General features: G+C 41.1%; 1 protein-coding gene across 2 annotated transcripts in view; it reads right to left on the bottom strand.

Moving 5' to 3' along the window:
* Positions 1 to 706: 706 nt before the first annotated feature.
* CACHD1 (cache domain containing 1) overlaps positions 707 to 21,601 on the bottom strand; it is a 534,201-nt gene continuing 513,306 nt past the window's right edge. For both annotated transcript variants that reach the window (XM_030205962.1, XM_030205963.1), the window contains exons 24-27: positions 21,385 to 21,546; positions 20,269 to 20,346; positions 15,231 to 15,332; positions 707 to 2,920 (exon numbers count right to left, since the gene is read on the bottom strand). In XM_030205962.1, coding sequence (XP_030061822.1) covers positions 2,682 to 2,920; positions 15,231 to 15,332; positions 20,269 to 20,346; positions 21,385 to 21,546 — 581 coding nt within the window. In that variant the 3' untranslated portion in view covers positions 707 to 2,681. The remainder of the gene's footprint in view (positions 2,921 to 15,230; positions 15,333 to 20,268; positions 20,347 to 21,384; positions 21,547 to 21,601) is intronic.

Below are 21,601 nucleotides of genomic sequence, written 5' to 3'. Positions count from 1 at the left end.
CTGGCAACAATCACTGTTTAAAAAAAAATGCTAATTGCCGCTGGCTGAATATTGGTGGGATTATCTATATCCTGAAAACCTGAGTGGCGGTGGCATTACCAGGACAGATTTGGGAACCACTGCTCTAAGGAAATAAAACTGTCTTTTTAACTTCATTGTTAGCTTGAATATTTGCCAAATCAGTCTTCTAGTCTGCACTGACAAGGTTACATTCTCGCAGCCAACTAACAAAGAAGCCAATGTACTAAAGTGCATTGCTCTTCTGGGACATTTGTATATCATCAACACTCCCCATTAGTATGTACATACCAGGTGAAGTTGTGTCCTTTTAATATATTGACCTCAAAGTCTGTTATGGCATTATTAAGCCACATTGAGCCTGCAAATAGGTGGGATAATGTGGGGTACAAATGCAATAAATAATAATAATAATTATTATTACTTTCTGCAAAGTATTAGCTCTACTGTCCTCTTGCAGGTAAAGAACTAAAGTTCATAGTAAATTTGTTTTCCAGTTTTTTTTGCATTTCAAAACAGGCTGCTGCTTAGGACATTTGTGTGATAAAAGCAGCAGGTTAGTCAATTTTTGTTACCAGTATGGATGCCACCATCCAACATGTATAGTACTAAATTGTACTATCTACTACGGGTGTGCAGCTAAAAAATGTTTGTTTCATATCATTTCCTGGGAATGTTTGTTTTAATCTTTTTTTTTTTTTCATGTTGTCATCACAGGGTGTGTGCTCTTTTGGAAAGAGCTTGGAGTCTTTCAAAAGAGTACACACTATTTAGGAATAGTGACACTCTTCTTAAATAGTGTGCCCTCTTTCTGAAAGAGTGTGCACTGATGGCACATTAAAAAACCCCATGAAATTTCTATTTATCATTTGCCAACAATATGAAACGACATGTGATATCTTGTTGACATTTCCTATGCCATTTCAAATTAATGCACATCCCTACTATCTACTACTGTTTTTCTTCATTATAATGTGTAAACTACTGCTTTGTGGTACAAGAAGACACAGCTCTGTTCTGTATCAGCTAGAAATACATCTGCTGAAGTTTACTATACTGCTTTAAACGGGAAGGCTCAAGATGGGCCAGGCTACACAAATAACCCAATGAGAAATACATGGTACCATCAACTTAAGTGCTAATTTAACAGTGTGGAAATACTAATATGTCCATACAGAACAAATATAATGCTATTTCACTTCCAGGGCCAAGGAATTAGCTTTTCTACATTTCAACAGGAAATTAAAACATCTCCTTAAAAGCTTTCAGTTCCTGGCATGCATGTGCCAGAAAAGCTTCCCCACATAAAGAGAACTTTTTTTTAGATTGATTAAAATCTTCCATTTCCATTTGTATCCTATTCCTAAAATAGAAATGAATCTCTTTGAACTGGTAATGAAGACTAATTTGTACAATGAAGTACCAATAAAATTATATTTTGGGGAAAAAAGAACGATGAACCTGTCAGCCCTTTGAAGGCACAAATAATTCACCCAGCATACTTCTACACATTTATTTCACTAGAGATTGCAGTTTTATACACAGTATAAAAGGAAATTCTGATACCACAAATTTATATAATTTGCATACTGTGAAAAATAGTATTTACATAATACAATATTAAGTACCTATCGTTAGAACAATATTCTGTGAACTTCAGGGAATAAACCCCTACGTATAAATGGGTGACTGTTCTATGCACAGTGCAAACCAATGTCTTCATAATATTTTAATTCAAAAATTGTGGTTCTAATACACAATGTTTACAAATAGAACAGAAATAAAAAGTCTGAAGTAGTGATGTGAGCTGATGTGTTTGAGCTGGTGAAACCCAGTTTCTGTGTACAGCAACTTATTTCTCTCTTAGCACGATGTCATTTTGACACACACTTATCATTTTGTTTTCTCCTGGTCTGGCTAGTATGGTCGAAATCCAGAAGGCAAGAAGGTGGGAATCCCATTCTTAAACATCATGTATTAATTTGAAAATGATCTGAAAGGGATTGTGGCTAATGTTTTGATGTAAACAAATCAGAGAAAGGTTTCTTCTTCCCAGACTTTATGAAGTAGGGTGGGCAGAAGAGGTTGGCTTTGTCGCTGGTACATCACTACCAACAATAAAAAAATGTTTTAACTTGCTGTTTTCTTTCTTCTTTTTAGTTCTTTGATGCCCATAGGTTTAATAAATAGTAGAAAAATAATCATTTACTTAAAAATTTGAGATGCGTGGTTTAGTTTTTATCATAGGTCCCCAAATGAGCAGTACTAATAAAACACCCATCTCCCAACAAAACCACATTCTTCAGCTCTTTTGCACTCATTGATATTTTTCCAGTTAAAAAAAACAAACAAATGCTGTTTCCTCTCTTGGTTCAGCTTGAGAGCTCCCAAGATTTCAGTATGTTTGAAAATCTAACATGCCTTCTGCTCTGTCTTATTCTTTTGAGCAAGGCCAGTACATTCTGTTCATTTTCTCTCCATAGGAGCCAATCATACATTTGCAAATGTAGAATCCTTGCAGTGAGATTGCTCGCCCCCCCCCCCCTCAAAAAATATATCCTGGCAAAACCACTGCAGGCAGAAACAGAAGCACAACTGAATTGTCAGCTAATAGCTGTGTGTCTCTCAATCCATATTTCCCTTGTGCTCCTTAACAAAGGTCCTTAGCACTCTGCATCTACAGTGTGTACTGTGACTGCAGCCTGTAGGTGGTGGCAGTGATGTAGCGTGGGATGATGTAATCTATAGTGGTGAAACTTGTGACTCAGCAAAGCAGCTGTTTGCGGAGGAGTGTCCAGGTCTAGGTCCTCGTCATGGTTCCCCACATCAACCCCAGCTGAAAGAGGGTCATTATTACAGGGTGGGTTTTCACTATCTTCCTGAGGACTCATGGTACTGTAGCCTAGGGGAAAAAAATAATACAATAATATAGATATATATTGATAAATCATACCATGTAGGAGGAATGTAAAAAAAAAGTACACCCTATCAACAGGTTAAAGCAATGTGATCACCTGCTCCTTTATAGCTGGTTGGGCCTTGGGAACATTCATCAACATTTCTCCAATGTGCAATATTTCAAATGTAGAAACAGCAACATTCATCCTTTTCAACTGAATGTTTTACTGCTAAATTATTATAACGTGCAGCAGAAAAACTTGCCGGGGAGAGAAAGGTGAAAATTACGCTTAAACATTTCAAGTACAGTAAGAACTCAACAGTTCACAGAGGCTTGGTAATACAGAAGTCCACGGGCAACAAAACCCAGTATTACCAGAGTGGAGATGCAGATATATTATATATTGCAAAAATACCCGACGCAGCCATATTTCACTCTCAGGCTGCATTAGGGGTAACATATAACATAACAGTTACGTTTCCAGTAGTAAATAGCATTTTCTAATTGTAAGGACCAGAACAGCAATATCACACGTACCTCTAGTCTCCTGCAACATTTCTCTTAAGAGGTACCTGTGATATCGCTGTTCTGATTCTTACTATTAGAGATTGCTATGTATTGCTGGAAATACTATCCAATGATTAAAGCAAATTATGAAGGCAATCCCCTCCTAATACTTCTGTCTGAACAACCATATACAATAATGGAGAAGATAGATAAAGAGTCAACTGGCAATAAATCTGACATACAATAAATTTATAGAATCGAGAGGTGATGCCTCAAGAAGCCCCCGGCTGAATAACTCAAAGGCTCACAAGGGCTGGGCTGCTTCATCATCGGCAACCACCCCTACAAACGGGCTGGCCCGTTGAAGCTGAGTATTCTTTAAGCTAAGATTGACGCAGACCATTTGACCCTGAGGCAGGTGACGAAACGCTGGCCACCGTTGGTCATGGTCATATTCAGCGTCCTGAGAGCTTAGATGGAATGAAAGCTAAGTAATTTGTATATTGAAATTTCTAAGTAAAGGAAAAGCAATAAGAGAAAAATTATTTGTAGGGGTGGTTGCCGATGATGAAGCAGCCCAGCCCCTGTGAGCCTTTGAGTTATTCAGCCGGGGGCTTCTTGAGGCATCACCTCTCGATTCTATAAATTTATTGTATGGTCAGATTTATTGCCAGTTGACTCTATCTATCTTCTCCATTATTGTATATGGTTGCTGGAAATACTGCCAGTAGCATGTGAGCTATGGCCTGAAGAGCTTAAGGATAAGAAAACCCTGTTATGGTGTGACAACAAGGGACTAGCAGAAGTGGTCAACAGGCAATCAGCTAGGTACCTAGGGGTTAACTCTTTAATTAGGGAGTTGTTTTTCTGAAATCAAACATTTATTTCAGAGCAAGACACGTTCTGGGTTCTGATAAAATAGCCGATTCTCTTTCTCGTTTTAAGTTAGCTACATCAGTGGACTTGGAAGGGGCACTAATGCCGCAGCACCTATGGAAGTTGGGGCAAGTGAAGTGTGGAAGCTGTTGGTCCTGTTACCTGGACATCATATCACTTCCATTGTTCCAAAATGATAAACAATTAGTCTGAAATCACTTTGCTATTGCAACACTAAAGGCAATATAGTAAGTCCTAAATAAATAATTTTTTGGGGGGCAGTGGTTGAACAGAAGGCAGGGTAGCAGATCATAGTATGCTCAATACATGATTCATGCAAAAAAAAAAAAATCAAAGGTACGCTAAATGTTGTGGTATATAAAAATATGAAATAAATAAATATTGCTAGATTTTCAATTTTTTTCTAAAGTCTTTGGTTGGGGGAGATGTCAGTCAGTGTGGGAGTGTTTAGAAAAGAGGTGTCTGTGGGGAGGGGGAGAGGATGTCATGACGTGACTGGCTCACTGGGACACTATGGGTCGGAGTTGGGATTGGAGAGAGGGGAAGGGGGAAGTTACTTTTCTTGTATTCTCTTGCTGCTTAGCTTCTTGTTTGTGTTTATGCCTGTGTTGTTTTCTTTTATGATAGCTAATTTACCACATGAAAGCATGCTTGTATCCATTTCAGGTTTTGAGGATATACAGTTCTCAAAACCATTTCAATTTGGGTTTCTTTTTTGCATATTTTTAATTTAGGGTGGGGCTGGCTGAGACCTGGAGAGCCCTAGCTCCTCTTCCGGTGGGGGGTGGAGTGGAGATCAGTGGCTGGAATGATCTCTCTCCCGATAACCAAAATCTTGGGTTTGATATTTAGTTTTTTTGCCCTGAGTGATGTCACTTAAATTGGTCTTCTGGAACGTGGGAGGAGTAACCTCGCCCATCAAACGTCAAAAAATGTTACAGTCCCTTCAAAGGCAAAAGGTAGATATAGCTTTTCTTCAGGAGACCCATTTATCTTCCTTAGAACATAAAAAATTTCAGAGGTGGTGGGTGGGGGTGATAATAGACTCCCCGGCGATGAACTGCAAGGCAGGGGTTATTATTCTGCTTCGTAGGGGATTGGACTTTCAAATGCCAGATAACCAAGCACTCCTAGAAAGTGTGAATGAAAGAATTATGTAAATTATTGCACTTATGGCACACAGGAGAATCAATGCCACCCACATGAAACAATTGAGTTTGTGAAAAATATATCCTGTATAAGATTCGAAACTGGCATTCCAGTAGATCAGCCGCAAGAGTCAGCTGTGGAATTCGGGATACCCAGAGAGATATATGTAGTGACTCCGGATATCTTGAATATGTGCTGAGAATTTTTGCAAGGGAAGCTGTAAAATGGCTTTATGGAGTACCGAGACCGATAAATAGTCCCTGTCTTCTAAGCACAAGACCGACCACAATTTCAAAGCATGACCTTCAGCTAATGCTGTCTGTTCCAGAGATGTTATGTAGTGGTGTAACTGATTGTATACAAAGTGGTCTCCAATTTGTGGAAGGACCCCTCCTCTTAAATTTGGTAACGGCAAAAGCAATCCACTGGGTGAAAGCACATGATAGAGATATCTGATGCCCAAATCTCCCCATCTCCTAAGGGCAGCATTATGAATACCTAGATTAAAGTCCACATTTCCCTGGATAAGTAGTAGGGCTGAAGTATGTGTACAGATCACCCAGGAAGTGGTGGGGGTCCTCCAGAGATTCCGTAAAGAGACTAATAAAACATGACCCCATGCCAACCCAGGAAGCTGTCTTCCCTGTACCTGCAAGAGATATCCCAAGCTCCAAGGGGTGAAAATTTCAGCTTCTACTTCTATTTGGGTATAATCTCTTTCTAAGAACCAATCCCCTAAGTGTCACACCAAACAGGCCAGGTTATATTTAGCAAGATCTGGTAATCCCAATCTCCCCATTTTCCAAACAACAGCCTCATTGCAAGTTTAGGTTTCTTACCACTCCAAAGGATACAGGAGAGGTAACAATACAAAATACAGAGGGGGAACTTCCGGTGGCAAGATGGCGATCTAACGCACATAAGAGACACTCCTGCTGCCTTGAAATAATATTTCCTAAAACAATTCTAGTTACTTACAATGCCTCACACTAAAAGAAAGGCAATAACCAGGGGCCAACTGCCGGCGGCCAGGACTTCGTCTCCGCGGCAGCAAACGTTGGAGCGCTTTGTGGTGAATCAACCTCGCGAAGCTGGAGAGGCGAGACCTACAATGGACGCCGTCGTAGGAGCGCCGACGCCCCAGGGTTTGGACATCTCTCTCTCGCCCCCGGGAATTATTCCACCTCCATGCCCGGCAACACAAAGGAAAGAGCAAGGTCTGTTTGAAGCAACGGAAGTCGTTGAAGGTAACATTCAGTCCGGCAGTGCCTTTCTTGAGTTTGCAACGGAAGAAAGCTTGGAAGAAGCAAATCCTGCAGAAATAACGCTGACTTTAATTTGGAAAGCGCTTCAGGATCTAAAACAAGTTGTTTCTAAGTCCGTTCGAGAAACCACTTCAATTGGGACAAAAATGACTCAGTTAACGGAATCCTTGGATAAGGTACGTTCAGAGACAATGGCAAAAATATCCTAGAATTATGGTAAAAGATAAACTGTTGCTTCATAGAAAAATGGAACAGTTAGAAAACTTCAATCGAAGACTGACTCTTAGAGCAATAAACTTCCCCATAATACCTGGGATATCTCCAAATGATTTATTTAAAAAATACCTAACTGAGAATCTGAACTTACCATTTCAAGCTATCCCTCCTTGTAATAAAATCTATTATTTAAAAATGCCAGCAAAGAAGAATGAACCTGGACAAGAGGGTAATGAAATAGATCTTCAGAATTTAACGGCTATATTGGAAGAATCCATAACTGAAGTGACAACTCGCGGTACTTTAATTATTTCCTTAATATTTGAGCAAGACTTAAGTTCACTGATGAGATTATACTTTAAAAATTTCCAGAAACCATTTCATGGTCAAAGAATATGGATCTATCCTGATGTTACTAGAGTAACTCAGGAAAGACGTAGAAAATTTTTGTTACAGAGGGATAGAGTGAGAGAAATGGGAGCTTCATTTCTACTCGCCTACCCCTGTAAATGTATTGTCAAATATTTGAATAACAAGTATATTTTTTATGATCCTGAACAATTACAGGGTTTCGTAGATAGGAAAAGCTTGAATTGAGAATAATTATAAGAAATAGCGAGAAAATATCAGAAGTAATGCCACTGACAAATAGACAATGTTTCCTTTTATTAATCTTTCCTATATGATTTTCACCACCTTTTCCCCCTCTGAAGATTGAGGTCTGAGAAAGAGATAAGATTGCTATAATATTCTTTGTTTGAGACCTGTGGGTCCAGATGTTTATTTTCCTTTATATGATCTCTGTGTTTCCACAAGTGTGTTGTTATTACAACTTGTATATTGTTTAAATAATAATAAAAAAAAAAAAATAAAAAAAAAACAATACAAAATACGGTGGTCTTTTTCAAGAGAAATAGAGGCAGAATTTGAAATGTATAGAGCCACCTGGGAAATTCCATCAACCGGAACAAATGTATTCTGCCATGAAGTCCCAAGGATAATGACTGCCAACTGGCCAGTGTGGATATAGTCGAGTCTAATAGACGGGAGATGTTAAGCTAATACAACTCAGAAGGTGTCATTGATAAACGAATACCTAAATAACGGAAGAAGTGCTAGACCCAGCGTAATGGAAAAGTGTCCACCCAGTCCTGCTTTACCCTGTACGACGAAGCCAGAGCCATGGACCCATGTAAGCTGCATTGAGCCTGCCATGAGTGGGAAAGCGCGGGGTACAAATGTAACAAAAAAAAGCCTGAAAAATCTCCATACCCCTGAAAACCGGTCATCAGGGTGCCTAAGGAATGTTGGGGATTGTTCAGCAAAGGCTGAGATTTTAAATGCCACTAATCTAAAGGGGACCCCCTGGATCTCAGGATCCACCAACACATCTCTAATCAAGGGATTGAGAACTAAGTGTTAGGCTTCTCACGGAAACACTGGGTTTGTGAGCCCTTGGACAACTGCTGAGGAGCGGCAGCAGCAGGCAAAACCCCCCAACCAGCACTGGGCTAGCACACCAGCAAGGCAGGGGCTGCAGACGCAGATAAGCAAGGCGGAACACACGGACTGGAACACACTTGACTGGAACTAGGATTCACCTACACTTGACTGCCTTTCCCCAGGAGTTGAGCCCCTGGGTGCAGGCAGCCGGCAGGACTTAGAGGAAAGCTGGTACTGGAGCAAACAGGCTGGAACACCAAGAAACTCACACTAGAAATGATTCTTAAACAAGCTTGGCCAAAACAGGGTTCAGGATAGGAATCAAGATTCAGAATTTCCAAACAGGCTTGGCTGGAAGGAAACTGAAAGCAAGCAGGGCAGACACAAGCAGGAGGGGAACTGAAGCTGAAGACAACCAGCCACAAACAGAGGAAGAACGGATACTATACAGGGTAAAGGACTTTAAGACAAGCTTGACTAACCAGGGTAGGGCAGAAGCCCAAGGTGAACAGGGAACTAAACAAGACAGACTAGACAGGACACAAAGCTAGGCTACACAGACAAGAACTAGGGCAATGACAAAGTTGCCAAGCAGCCACTAAGAAAGACATACATACAAGCAATAAAGCTAGACTGAAAGCAGAACCTAGCAGATAAACAAACAGAGAACACAAAGGCTAAAGTACACACAGGCACCAAGATCTAAACACAGAACAGGACACGGCTAAAGTACACACATGCACCAAGAAATAAGCACAGAACAGAACAAGGCAAGAGTGCAACTGAACACTGGTTACCTCGAGACCCTTGGCAATGCAAAGGTCCTGCTGAAAGGGCCAGGTGCCTAATAAAGGCAATCAGCAGCTGAGGCTCAAGCTGCAGGAATCTCAAGGCAGCTAAGGGTGAGGCTAGCTGCCAAACTTCCAACCAAGTCTGGAGGGCTAGAATTATCTGGACCGGACTGGAATGAAAGTCTGGAATGTGTAGGGAGACAGCAAGACAGTCTATGGAAGCCACCGGTTCTGGCCACCAGAGGGCGAGGTGAGCACAGCCAAGGAAATAGCCACCATCATGACACTAAGACAAATAGAAGTGGGGACGGGGGCATCATTGTCGTGTTCTGTGCCTAATCAGAAAGGACTGAGAATAACGGCTATTCACCCAAATCATTGCCTCCGGGACCAAGTATAAGACTTTTACTGCTTCAAAGAACATCTCTGTGATTCTAGAAACTGCCAAGACACATGGTCGAAAACTTTCTCGGCATCAAAACTGACCAAAATAGAGGGGAGTTTATGGGAACATACTGTCTCCAGGGATACCAAAATGTCAAATGTTTTTTTTGTAGACGTCCACCCCTTGACAAAACCTACCTGGACATCTGCCACCAGATTTGGCAGTATTTTAGCCAAGAGATCAGCCAAAAGTGTTGCAAAAAGCTTAGCCTCAAAGTTGAGCAACAAGATTGGCCTATACGAATTGGGTGAACAGGGGTCGTTATCCGGCTTTAAAAGAACAATCATTTGTGCCATTCGGATGGACTCTGAAAGTATTTTATGAGTGATCATGTGTGAAAATATGACAGTAATGTGGGGGCAATATGGTCGAGGAGGATCTTATAAAATTCAGCTTGAAAGCCAAATGGTCCATGTGCCTTGTTTAACGCACTTCCCTGAAGGGCCAATCCAAGCTCACTATCCATGAAGGGGACATTAAGCATTTCTATCTGCGACATTATCAAGATACATATTACCATCTAAATCGTGCCCCTCCAGCACTGCATACAGTCGTTCATAGAAACGTTTAAAGAGCGCTACTATGACCGCATCAGAGGAAGTTTTCACTCCTCTGCCTCCTTCCAACTGCAAAATTCTTGAAGAGCCATGGAGCATTTTCAGCAGATTAGCCAACGGTTTCCCACTCCCCCCCCCCCCCATGAAGATGTTGTTTATATTTGTAATACATTATATATTTGACCATCCGCTGATGCAGCAAAGTATTGAGAGCGGCTTGTGAGGCTAATAAGGCTGACAGACAGGGAAATCCTAATCACCTGATTAGAGATAGCATTGAATTGGGTCCTATCCCTAATCAGCTGTCTTTCTAAACGTAGGATTTCCCTGTCTCTCATCTTCCGCTTGTGAGCTGCATAAGTAATTATTCCTCCCCGGAGCACTGCCTTGGCTATGTCCCAAAAAAGAATAGGTTGTGACATGTGGGCACCATTATGTTCTAAAAATTCTTTCCATTTAATCACCAAGAATAAGTGAAATCCACCATCCCAGTAAAGATCTAAAGGGAACTGCCACTGGTGAGGTCTAGTGTGCATGGGATTGAACTCCATAGGGTCCTATTTTGGAGGACTGCAATTGTGAGAAAAGAGACTGGGAGACCAAAATATAATCAATATATGCTTGTTGAATGGACCCCTGAGAGATGGGTATAATCCTGGTCATGTGTGTGAAATAATCTCCAAGAGTCCACCAGACCCAAAGTGTTGAGGAGTAGGGGTAGGCCTTTAGACTGGCAAATACATGTGTCTCCTGATGCATGAGAATGGTCCATGGCAGGGTTGTATACTATGTTAAAGCCACCCCCTAAAATAATTTTTATGTGAGCATGAGGTAGAAGAACATTGAGTAGATTAGCAAAAAATGATTTATCATAAACATTAGTGTATATATTACACAGAACCAGAAGATCTCTTGTTCACAGATATGTGAGCCAGTACAAATCTATCTTCTGGGCCCTGTAAAACAGAATGAATTTGCAGATCTAATGACTTCTGAAATAAAATCAGTACTCCTTCTTTCCTATCAGATGCAGGTGATTCAACCAGAGAATCCACTCACCATTTTTGACGCTCTGCCATGGAAAGGTGAGTCTCTTGGAGCATGGATATGTCAATTTTGTTTTGTTGTAAAAAATATAAAATCTTTTGATGTTTTATAGAAGTGACCCCTCCTACATTCCATGTGGATAATTGGGCTTATCCTTTACTTTGTATGGTGAGGATGATGATATCCATACTGAAGTAAAATGGTATCAAGTGTAAGTGGCCTCCCAGCCCAAGACCACGTCCCAAACTTGTCCAGACTTGCAACTGTCCCAGAACATCCCTCCATCCAGAATACATCCACACCAGAGAGAAAGAAAAAGAATAAGAAAGAAAAAATCCCCTTAACCACAGGATTCTGGTTCCCTTGCAAACATTCCCTCCCCTCCCCAAATGCCTTATACACCTTGTTGGTGTTCTTATCAGGGGCGTATCTGGAATCCGGCGGTAGGGGGGGCCAGAGAGGGGGGGGCACATTTTTGCCTCCATTCCCCCCCCCTCTCCGCCGTCAACCCTCCCCCGCTGCTTACTTTTGCTGGCGGGGGGCCCCAACCCCCGCCAGCCGAGGTCCGACCCGCAGTCTTCATATTTCGTCTTCCTTCGTGGCCATGCTGCAAGGAAGTAACGCTGCAGTGCTGCTTCGTTGAATCCAGTTTTGGAGTCTGACGTCGCAGCACGTTATACGCACGTACAACGTGCTGTGACATCAGACTCCGAACTGGATTCAGCGAATTAGCACTGCAGCGTTACTTCCTTGCAGCATGGCCACGGAGGAAGACGAAATATGAAGACTTCGGGTTGGACCTCGGCTGGCGGGGGTTGGGGCCCCCCGCCAGCAAAAGTAAGCAGCGGGGGAGGGTTGACGGCGGGGAGGGGGGCCAGGGTGAAATCTGCGGGGGCCCAGGCCCCTGTGGCCCCACGCAGATATGCCCCTGGTACCTATCTGAAGAGGCCCCCCACTCCTGTCCAGCAAGTTAATCCCTTCTAGAATAGTGAGTTCCCCATCACCCCTTCATCTCATAAAGTAATTTGTCTACAAAGGGAGCTAACTGAGGCCTCTAGGATCAATGGAAAAGTAAAGTTAAAGGAGTCCATAAAGAGGTGAGGCAAATATGTCTCTGGTAATCAGCCTCAGTAAGCCCAGATCATAACAGGTTCTCTATGAGATTTTCCCAAATCCGTGTTCCAGTATAACAATATCTCCTAGAGAGATGGCATTCTGACAGGATGTAGAAAATGAGCAAAGCAGTCCACGCTAGGCTGCTGCCTAGAATCCTTTTCCAGAGTCTCTGCAAAAGTATGGTAATCCATTAAGCTTAATGGACATGGCGGTCCATGCATCCTGGGGCTACTGCCTAAGTCAGTAAAGAGTGCTCACAGGATCATTCAATGAGAAGGTGATGATACTATATTTTCAACATGCTGTGCGGCTTTAGCTGCAGACTCAAACATCGAGGTGGTGCCATTATGAGTTATCCGCAGCTTAGAGGGAAATGCCAGCATGAAGTTTATCTGGTGCTGAATCAATTGTGAGCAAATCGGGGAAAAGGCTCATCTGGCCGTTGAAACTGCCACTGAATAGTCTTGAAAACATAGGATATCAGTTCCCTCATGCTGTAGCTTAGTACCATTCCTTAGCGACCGAAGTATCTATTATTTATGGGTATAATTTAAGAGTTTTAAAATTACTACCCTTATCTTCATTTAATGTTCTTTGCGGTCACCTAAGCGGTGTGCTCTCTCTATCCGGAGAGGGCCTGCTGTTTCTGAGAGCTGCAGTGAGTCTGTTAGCCATTGCTCCAAGAAGGAACAGAGATCTTTGGACTCCGAGGCCCCCACTAAGCAAAGATTGTTCCTTCTGGAATGATTCTCCAAACCCTCTATCTTATCTTCTAGTTTGCATAACCGGAATGAATGTTACCCACTGCTGCAAATCTTGGACATCTTTGTTTAGGGTGGTAAATTGAACCTCCATCTGGTTCAATTTATCTGATTTTTTGAAATTGGGTCTCCCTAGAGGATTTAATTGCTGCAAAAACCTCTACTATGATCTCCGCCGACCACATGGAGCCAGCAGGTGGTGAAGGTGCAACTGGTACGTCCACCATATTAGTCTCCACAATGTGGGTCTTCTGGCGGTCATTTCTCAAAGGTCTGGAAGCCATCTAAACGTCAGGATCTTTCAACAAGGTATGTGCCAGATGAGATAAATGTAAGACACATTCCTGTAGTTTGATAATGCGGGGATTCCACCGATAAATATACAGTTTAGTAGGCTGGAGCGGGAGCCTCTCTGACCTCTACCTTTACTCTGTCATCCCCAAACTGGAAGTCAGTTGTCTGGTGTTTTAAAATAATGAATGGATCTGCTTCTCCTTACATGCTACATTTGACTGTATTACTGTCTACTTTAAAGTCCGTAGGATCCCAAAACAGAATACTATTGTATTTTTAAGATTCTAGGAATCTGAGATCTAAACACTCTTTGGTTTCATCTTTACCCTATCAAGCTGCAAAGATATGGAACAATTTCCCAAAGAATTTGAGAAATCTTACAGACTATTTATTATTTAGACAACATTTAAAAATACACCCTTTTAAAAAAGTTTTAGAGGGTTCAATATGTTTGATTTGTACTAATTTATATATAATGACTGGGAATGCACTGGAATTTATTGTACATCTACAGTTTTGTATGGTTAATCGCTTTTGTAATCTGTTCTGAACCAAAAGGAATTTAGCAAAATATATGCAGAGTTAGAATTAGATTATCCAAGGCCCTATGAGAGGTATTGGTAAGGGAAGAGGAATTTGGGGAGGGGGGAGCTGGGAGTGGGCTGGGTGGGTTTAGTTATGCTGCTTTGATTGTACAGTATATATTCTTTCATTTTCTTATTTGTAAGAGTTTTTAATTTGGAAAATTTAATAAAAATGTTCAAAACTATATAGGATTGTAGATAGTGCAAGGAGGATCTGCCTTTCATGATACAAGGCTGTTTATCAAATCCTATCACCTGTACCCTTACCTGAATACCAATAGGAAAGTGTGGAAAGGGGGTTCTGGAAGCCAAATTTAGGCTTTAAGAAAAAAAGTTAAATCCAGAACTTCCAGGAATGGTTAAATTCCCATTGCAGCTCCTTGTGACCCTGGCCAAGTCATTGAAACCTCTACTGCCCCAGGTACAATTTAAGTACATGTATATAATATGTAAACTGCTTTGACTGTATTCACAGAAGGGCGGTATATCAAATCCCATTCCCTTGTTATTATCATGATTCATATAGAGCATGCCAAATGTACATAGCGCTCTACATAGATACTATATATAACAGAGTGTCCCTACTCCCTGGAGCTTATAATCTAGTCATGACAAACATTGGTATACCACTTTGGTATAAAGTCTGCAAGCAGAAAGTTCCCATAGATTTTTTACCAGTGCAGACAGTTGGAAAATTGTCCCCTAAGTTAAGTATAAATACATTCATGCCTGTGTTGCTGTTATGTTCTGAGAATACGGAAATGCTGCTTCATTTTATCTTGATAGCAAGGAATAAAGACATTCACTGCAAGGTACTAAAACTTTAAAATACTTCTTTAAGTAAAAAGACCTAGATTATTTTCTGCAAAACATCTTAAATTAAATCTTATCCTTGCAACCTTCCCCATGAGAGGTCTGGACTTCAGGGCAATCAACATGTTAAAAGTAACTAGATGCTTAGACAATACGGATGCAAATATGCTTCACGAATACTGTGGGTATTCTTTAAATCAGACTTATGTTGGGGTGCTGTGAACTGAATTTAGGAATGACTGTGCCAAGCAGTGTCAAAACTGCTCCAGAGAATCAGAGAATAGACCTTAGGAGGTCATCTAGGCAAACCAGTGCCTCTGATTCATCTTTGGAGCAAAGCAGTTCAAATCATTTTGCAGACTCTGCAATGGTGAAGTAGAACATCATGCAAGCAAGCAAGCAAGCACAGAAGCTACCCAAGGTCTTACCATGATCACTCTCTGTTCCGGATCTGCCCCAATAACGGCGCCGACGCTCTGGGCTATGAGCATGTCGTTCAATGACAGCTGCTATGAAGCGTGTGTTGCTGACTGTTGGAGACAAGTAACAGTTCTCTATTTTAAACCTGGAAGCAGGGTTTCTCCTCAGATCTCAGAAGTAAATACAAGTTAGAAATACATCTAAGCTGCTGCTGCTGTTTATTCATTGAATTATTATGGGGCAAATCTATGAAACAGTTGCTCTAAGATTAAACAAAATGCTCCAGAACCATCTTAAACATGAAAAATGCTGGCATAAATTTGGAACAGTTTCTACATGGGAATTCTTCCAACTGCCTGAGTGTTATCCTCCCACTGTGTTCTTCCACTAACTGCACTTACCTTAGAATCCAAAAATTCGTTACTAAGGCGCATAGGTAACAAACATTTACTCCAGTTATATGTTTGTATACTGTTGCCCTCAAACAGAAATTTGATCATAAGTGGTTCATAACAATACAATAATAAAAAAACATATTAATACAAATATAAATCCAATTCTAACATCTGTAATTTATAAACAATAATTCATATATAGCATTACAACAAAAGTACAGCAATAACAAAATCAAACATGCATCACTTGCACATAAATGCGTCAGTAAGTTGTCAAGATTCAAGACATTACAGTTTACTAAAACTCAACAAGACTACTGACTACTGTCTGATATTGCTCATCCATTCTGGCACAAATGATATGGTTAGGTAATCCCCCCCTCCTACCACCAGCATATCAAAAATGACACTAGTGGCTCTGGGAGAGGATGAAGCAGATAGGTGCGTAGGCAGTGTTCTCTTCAATCCTTTCTGTCAAGGGTAAAGGCCAAGGCCAAGGCAGAGAAACATATCCTGGAGATGAATGCATGGTGTGTGGACGGTGTCATAAGTACATAAGTATTTCCATACTGGGAAAGACCAAAGGTCCATCGAGCCCAGCATCCTGTTTCCAACAGTGGCCAATCCAGGTCACAGATACCCGGCAAGATCCCCAAAATGTACAAAACATTTTATACTGCTTATCCCAGAAATAGTGGATTTTCCCCACTAATAATGGTCTATGGACTTTTCCTTTAGGAAGCCATCCAAACCTTTTTTAAACTCTGCTAAGCTAACCGCCTTTTAAAGGAAATCTCACAAGAGGCTTTATCATCTCCTTTTTTACTAGTTAATTATCTTCTAATGCCTTCTTCTGGCGTTTATTGTCATTTTGTCACATTGTTTGGCTATCCTTACATCGTTGATATGTTAACCCCCAGACCCCTCTCTTGTTTTGTGTTTTCCTCCTCTTAGTAACTCCGCTTTTACAGCAACAGGTGCTGGCTCCTTTCAGAATCCAGTATATGCACACCACGAATCCCAGTCCTGGGGGCGGGGGTCACTGCTGTACAGTCATTGGGACTCCCTTCCCTTGGAGATGCTGCCTTTGTAGTATTCCTAACTCCTATTGATTCTCTGAGCTGGGTTCTGCTCACTAGACCAAACCCCCAGCATTACCACAACTTGTGACTTCAAAATTAAACATCAACTCCTGTAGTACCTTTCCTCACCTAAAACAATATTGTGCATTGAATACTCAAGCCATCATGAGTTCTGACTGGCTCATGGAATCAAGTGGGCTAATCATAGAGACACAACAATGAATCCATGCAGGCCTGTAACTGTACAATCCAAATGCCTGAGTAACAACATCTCTGAAACCCTAATGTGGTGAAGAGCCTTAACTGGATCAAGATTTTCCAAGGGTTTCTGAGCAAAAATGGTATTCACCTATTGAAGAAGGGGCAAAGTGTTTTCTGAAACAGACTGGTTAACTTACCAAGGAGGATTTAAGTTAGGATTATTGGGTGATTGGATAAAATTGTGATGGGGTGGGAGGGAGGTGATAGTAACAAACTATTTAATTACAAGGAGCAAAGATGGATTTTTGTGCTGAATACAGTAACTCCTGTGGGTCTAACTTTGGAACTTGATTGGCCCTCTCTCATATGATGTTTTAATTTCCAATTGGTGTGGCCTGTCAACTGTTCCATTTAAGCTTAGTGATTACATGCTGACACCATACTGTGAGTGAGTAAGAGAGAGCAGACACTGGTGTGAGTAAATCTGGATCTTTGTTTCTTTAATATCTTGTTTATATTTATATGATGTTAGTACTGTGTAGTTTAGGAGCTAAGCAACAATATTGTTATGTTCATGTGTAGGACCGTCCCTGACGAAACATGGGCCATGCAGTCTGCAATTTTCAGATAAGTGTTTTTTTGTAAAAAAAACCTAAACATTTTTAAATTGAATTAGAGATGTTATTAAAACAAGAATCATTGGTTTGTTCACACGATGAGGAGGGCAGGTGTGTCATAAGTTATTAACTCATGTGAAATGGGTCACCACTGAGAAGTCAAGCAGTGTTGATGAGTTAATGCTTTTATATTGCTGAGATAGAGGTTCAAACAAATTCCGTGAGTGGGGGGAGAATGGCATTTAGATCTCAAGATGGAACTGGAAGACAAATTATAGGATGTATTTTGGAAAGTCCTTTGATAAATCTGGAAACTAAAGGAGTAGAAAAGATCAGTTGTCCTTGAATGTGCTCATGCAGCAACTGCATTGAGATGGAATGGTACTGAATTTGTTTTGAGACTTTGGTTTGAAAGATCCAAGAGGTATAGCAAAAGACAAGCTGGTGAAGGCATTACTGGATTAATAGTTCACTCTCTGCACCACTGAGAGAAGAATGATCACTTAAACTGGTTAAGACTTTCTTGTGAAAGGTTTTCTAAAGGCAATAATCTGTTGCATTACTGGCGGAGAATCAGAATCAATTAATGCTCTTTCAATATCCACACAGTGAGATGCAAGGAGTGCATGTCTGGATGTATGAACTGCCCTATCTGTTGTGTGAATACGGTCATCTCCTACACAAAGAGGTTCATTCTGTGCTAATGCTAGGAGCCATGGGAACCAAGGCTGATGAGATCAATAAGGGGCTATGAGAATTAGATGAGCTGGATCCTATAGTATCTTTTGAATGACTTTGGAAATTAGAGAAGGCATACTGAACATAGTAACATAGTAAATGACGGCAGATAAAGACCTATATGATCCATCCAGTCTGCCCAACAACATGGTATGTGGTACTTTATATGCATACCCGAGTTTGATTTGTCCTTGCTATTCTCAGGGCAAAGACTGTAGAAGTCTGCCCAGCACTGTTCTTGTACTAAATTCTGAAGCTAATGTCGAAGCCCCTTAAAATTTAAACTCCAGCCCATCCATATCTATTCAGTCATCATCAGGCTGTAGACTGTAGAAGTCTGCCCAGCACTGGTTTTGCTTCCCAATTACCGGTGTCACCAACTAATCTCCGCTAAGATTCCATGGATCCATTCCTTCTAAACAGGATTCCTTTGTGTTTATCCCACGCATGTTTGAATTCCATTACCGTTTTCATCTCCACCACCTCCCGCGAAAGGGCATTCCACATATCCACCACCCTCTCAGTGAAAAAATACTTCCCGACATTACTCCTCCGTCTGCTCCCCTTCATCCTCAATTCATGTCCTCTAGTACTACCACCTTCCTGTCTCTGGAAAAGGTTCGTTTGCGGATTAAAACCTTTCAAATATTTGAACGTCTGTATCATGTCACCCCTGTTTCTCCTTTCCTCCAAGGTATACATGTTCAGGTAAGCAAGTCTCTCCTCATACGGTTTGCAACGCAAATCCCATACCATTTTTGTAGCTTTTCTTTGCACTGCTTCCAGTCTTTTTACATCTTTAGCAAGATATGACCTCCAAAACTGAACACAATACTTCAAGTGGGGCCTCACCAACGACTTGTAGATGGGCATCAACACCTCCTTTCTTCTGCTGCTTATACCCGTCTCTATGCAGCCTAGCATTCTTCTGGCTACGGCCGTCGCCTTGGTTGGCCATCTTTACTAGGTATGACCTGGTTCTCAAGAATCCCTTGAACCAGGTTGCAACTGCCCCATTGATTCCCATGTGTCAAGTAGGGTCATTAATATTATGTGGGCTACCACATATCGAAGGCATTTATTGGCTATAATTAGTGTAAATTGGCACTATTAGTAATTATGTTTGTAAATGCCCTTGGTTAGGATTCTGCAAATTGCATGTGCAAAATCCGTAGCATGCAACTACAAGAGTGCATCTCTAAGATCATCCAGAAATCCTTTAATTCTCTCAGAAAGATTCATTCTCTAAGGCCTCACTTGGATAGCAGTGGTTCTGACTCATTTAGATTATTGTTACTCTCTTTTGGTAGGCCTTCCAGATTATCAAATATGCAGTCTACAACTTCTCCAAAATATCACTGTGAAGCTTATTTCAAATGCAAAAAAGTATGATCATGTTTCCCCCTTGCTGTTTGAGCAGCATTGGCTCCCAGTTTGCTTTAGGATCCAATTCAAGATTTTGCTCTTTACCCACCATGTTTATTATACCGACAAACCCTCAACTCTAGCATTTCTTCTGGTTTCTTACCATCCTGCCTATTCTCTTAGGTCAGCAGACATGAGCATGCTAGTGATCCCTCCTACTTCTTGAATTTGGCTTGACAGATCCTGCAACGCAGCTTTTTGTTGTGTGGCACCCTCTCTTTGGAATAGTCTTCCAACAAAGGTTCAGCAGATTTCATCCTATCCCAAGTTTAAAACTGCTCTTAAACCTTGGCTCTTTAATAAGATTTTTGTCTCTTTCATGAAGTAATTTGTACCATTCCACTTGACATCTGTCTCCCTAGTATACCCTTCCTTGTGTTTCAAATATATCTGCTAATAATTGTTTATATAACTATTGTAATCAGGTGATTAATTGTTGTGCTATTTTCACTACATATTCTTTTGTTTCATTCTTGTCTTGCAATTCTCTGTCTGACATGTTCAGCAGAAACTTGGAAAAAAAAAGCCCTCTAAATACTAGTAAATGTTTGGAAATCTTAGAATTTTATAATGTAGCTCAACACTTACTGATCCCTCTGTCCTCGTGGCTGTCATCATCTCTTTCATCTCTGTCATTTTCTAGATTAGACATGCGCACTGACATTTCTGCAGGCAACAGAGAAGAGAGCAGTTTAAAGTGCAACATATTTCTTTAAATCACTCATTTATCATAAAAGTGCTATGTATTATAAAGCAGATGGCAGACCAGTCAGGACCTCTTTCTTCAAACCCAAAATGACAAAACAAGTGGTAAATGTCTGTGAAGTAACTGGAGAAGTAGCCTAGTGATAGCAATGGGCTGAGAACCACGGAAGCCAGGGTTCACGAGTATCATAAGCTGGAATCACACTGTGCAATATGCCCCCTAGTGCCCCTGCCTCACCCACTGCACCAAAAGGGAGACAATGGATGGGCAGCTGTTAGGATAGCCCTGCTATGGTTAAAATCCTGCATCTCTCACTAACGCTTTCTGGAACCTTATGCAAGTCACTTCAGTCTCCATTTGTCTCAGGTACAAATACAGATTGCAAACTCTCTGCGACTAGGCCAACCAACTGTACCTGAATTTGTAGCTCACTTAGAACTTAGATTTGGAAAGGCTTAGTTCATGACAGGTTCGGACTGATCTGCAGCATTCAACAGTGGTCAATTTCAGCCTCTGTCTCTTAAACCATCAAGAATGCTGAGTGGTTATTGGAAAAGTGTGCATGTGTGGGAAGGCTGGAAAAGCACACATTGGCGCCTGTTTTCTGCACTTAAATATAAGAACTTCAGGTGATACTGGGCTGGATGAACCACTGGTCTGACCTACCGTGGCTCTTCTTATGTTATTATGCCTCAATAAATTAGTCTATAAGGTGTCACCTACCTCTGTCATTTTTGTTACACCATACTAACATGGCTACCCTCTTTAAAATTTTTTGCAAACTATAGTGATATGGTAACTGTGAAAAGTGAAGTCTTAGGAGATTAACCAACACCCTGCATGGCACTTAGAAAACATTTTGCACCAGAAAAAGTTCCAGACATATGCAGCCCCATTCCATAACCATCTTGGCAATCACATGACCAGTTTGTGACCCAAGATAGAACATTATTTACTGTTCTATTTTTTTTTATTCCCAGTATGAGAACCTCACTGACCCTGAGCTGCAAGAGGGGACATGTGCTGGTGATTCCGCCGGTGGATCTGGTGACGATATGCATATACTGCTAGGACAAGCACCATAATGCATCCCATTATTCCTCCAGCGACAGGTCCAACTGGTGCACTTTTGATCATATTCAGCGTGATCACCTCATCACCTTAATAAAACAGCAGAAGAAATATTAAAGAAAAAAATGGAGCTATAAGAGAAAC

The sequence above is a fragment of the Microcaecilia unicolor genome, chromosome 6 (genome assembly GCF_901765095.1).
Source record: "Microcaecilia unicolor chromosome 6, aMicUni1.1, whole genome shotgun sequence".
NCBI classification, from domain to species: domain Eukaryota; kingdom Metazoa; phylum Chordata; class Amphibia; order Gymnophiona; family Siphonopidae; genus Microcaecilia; species Microcaecilia unicolor.
Note: the sequence above shows the minus strand (reverse complement) of the source record. Positions and strands in the feature narration are given on the sequence as shown.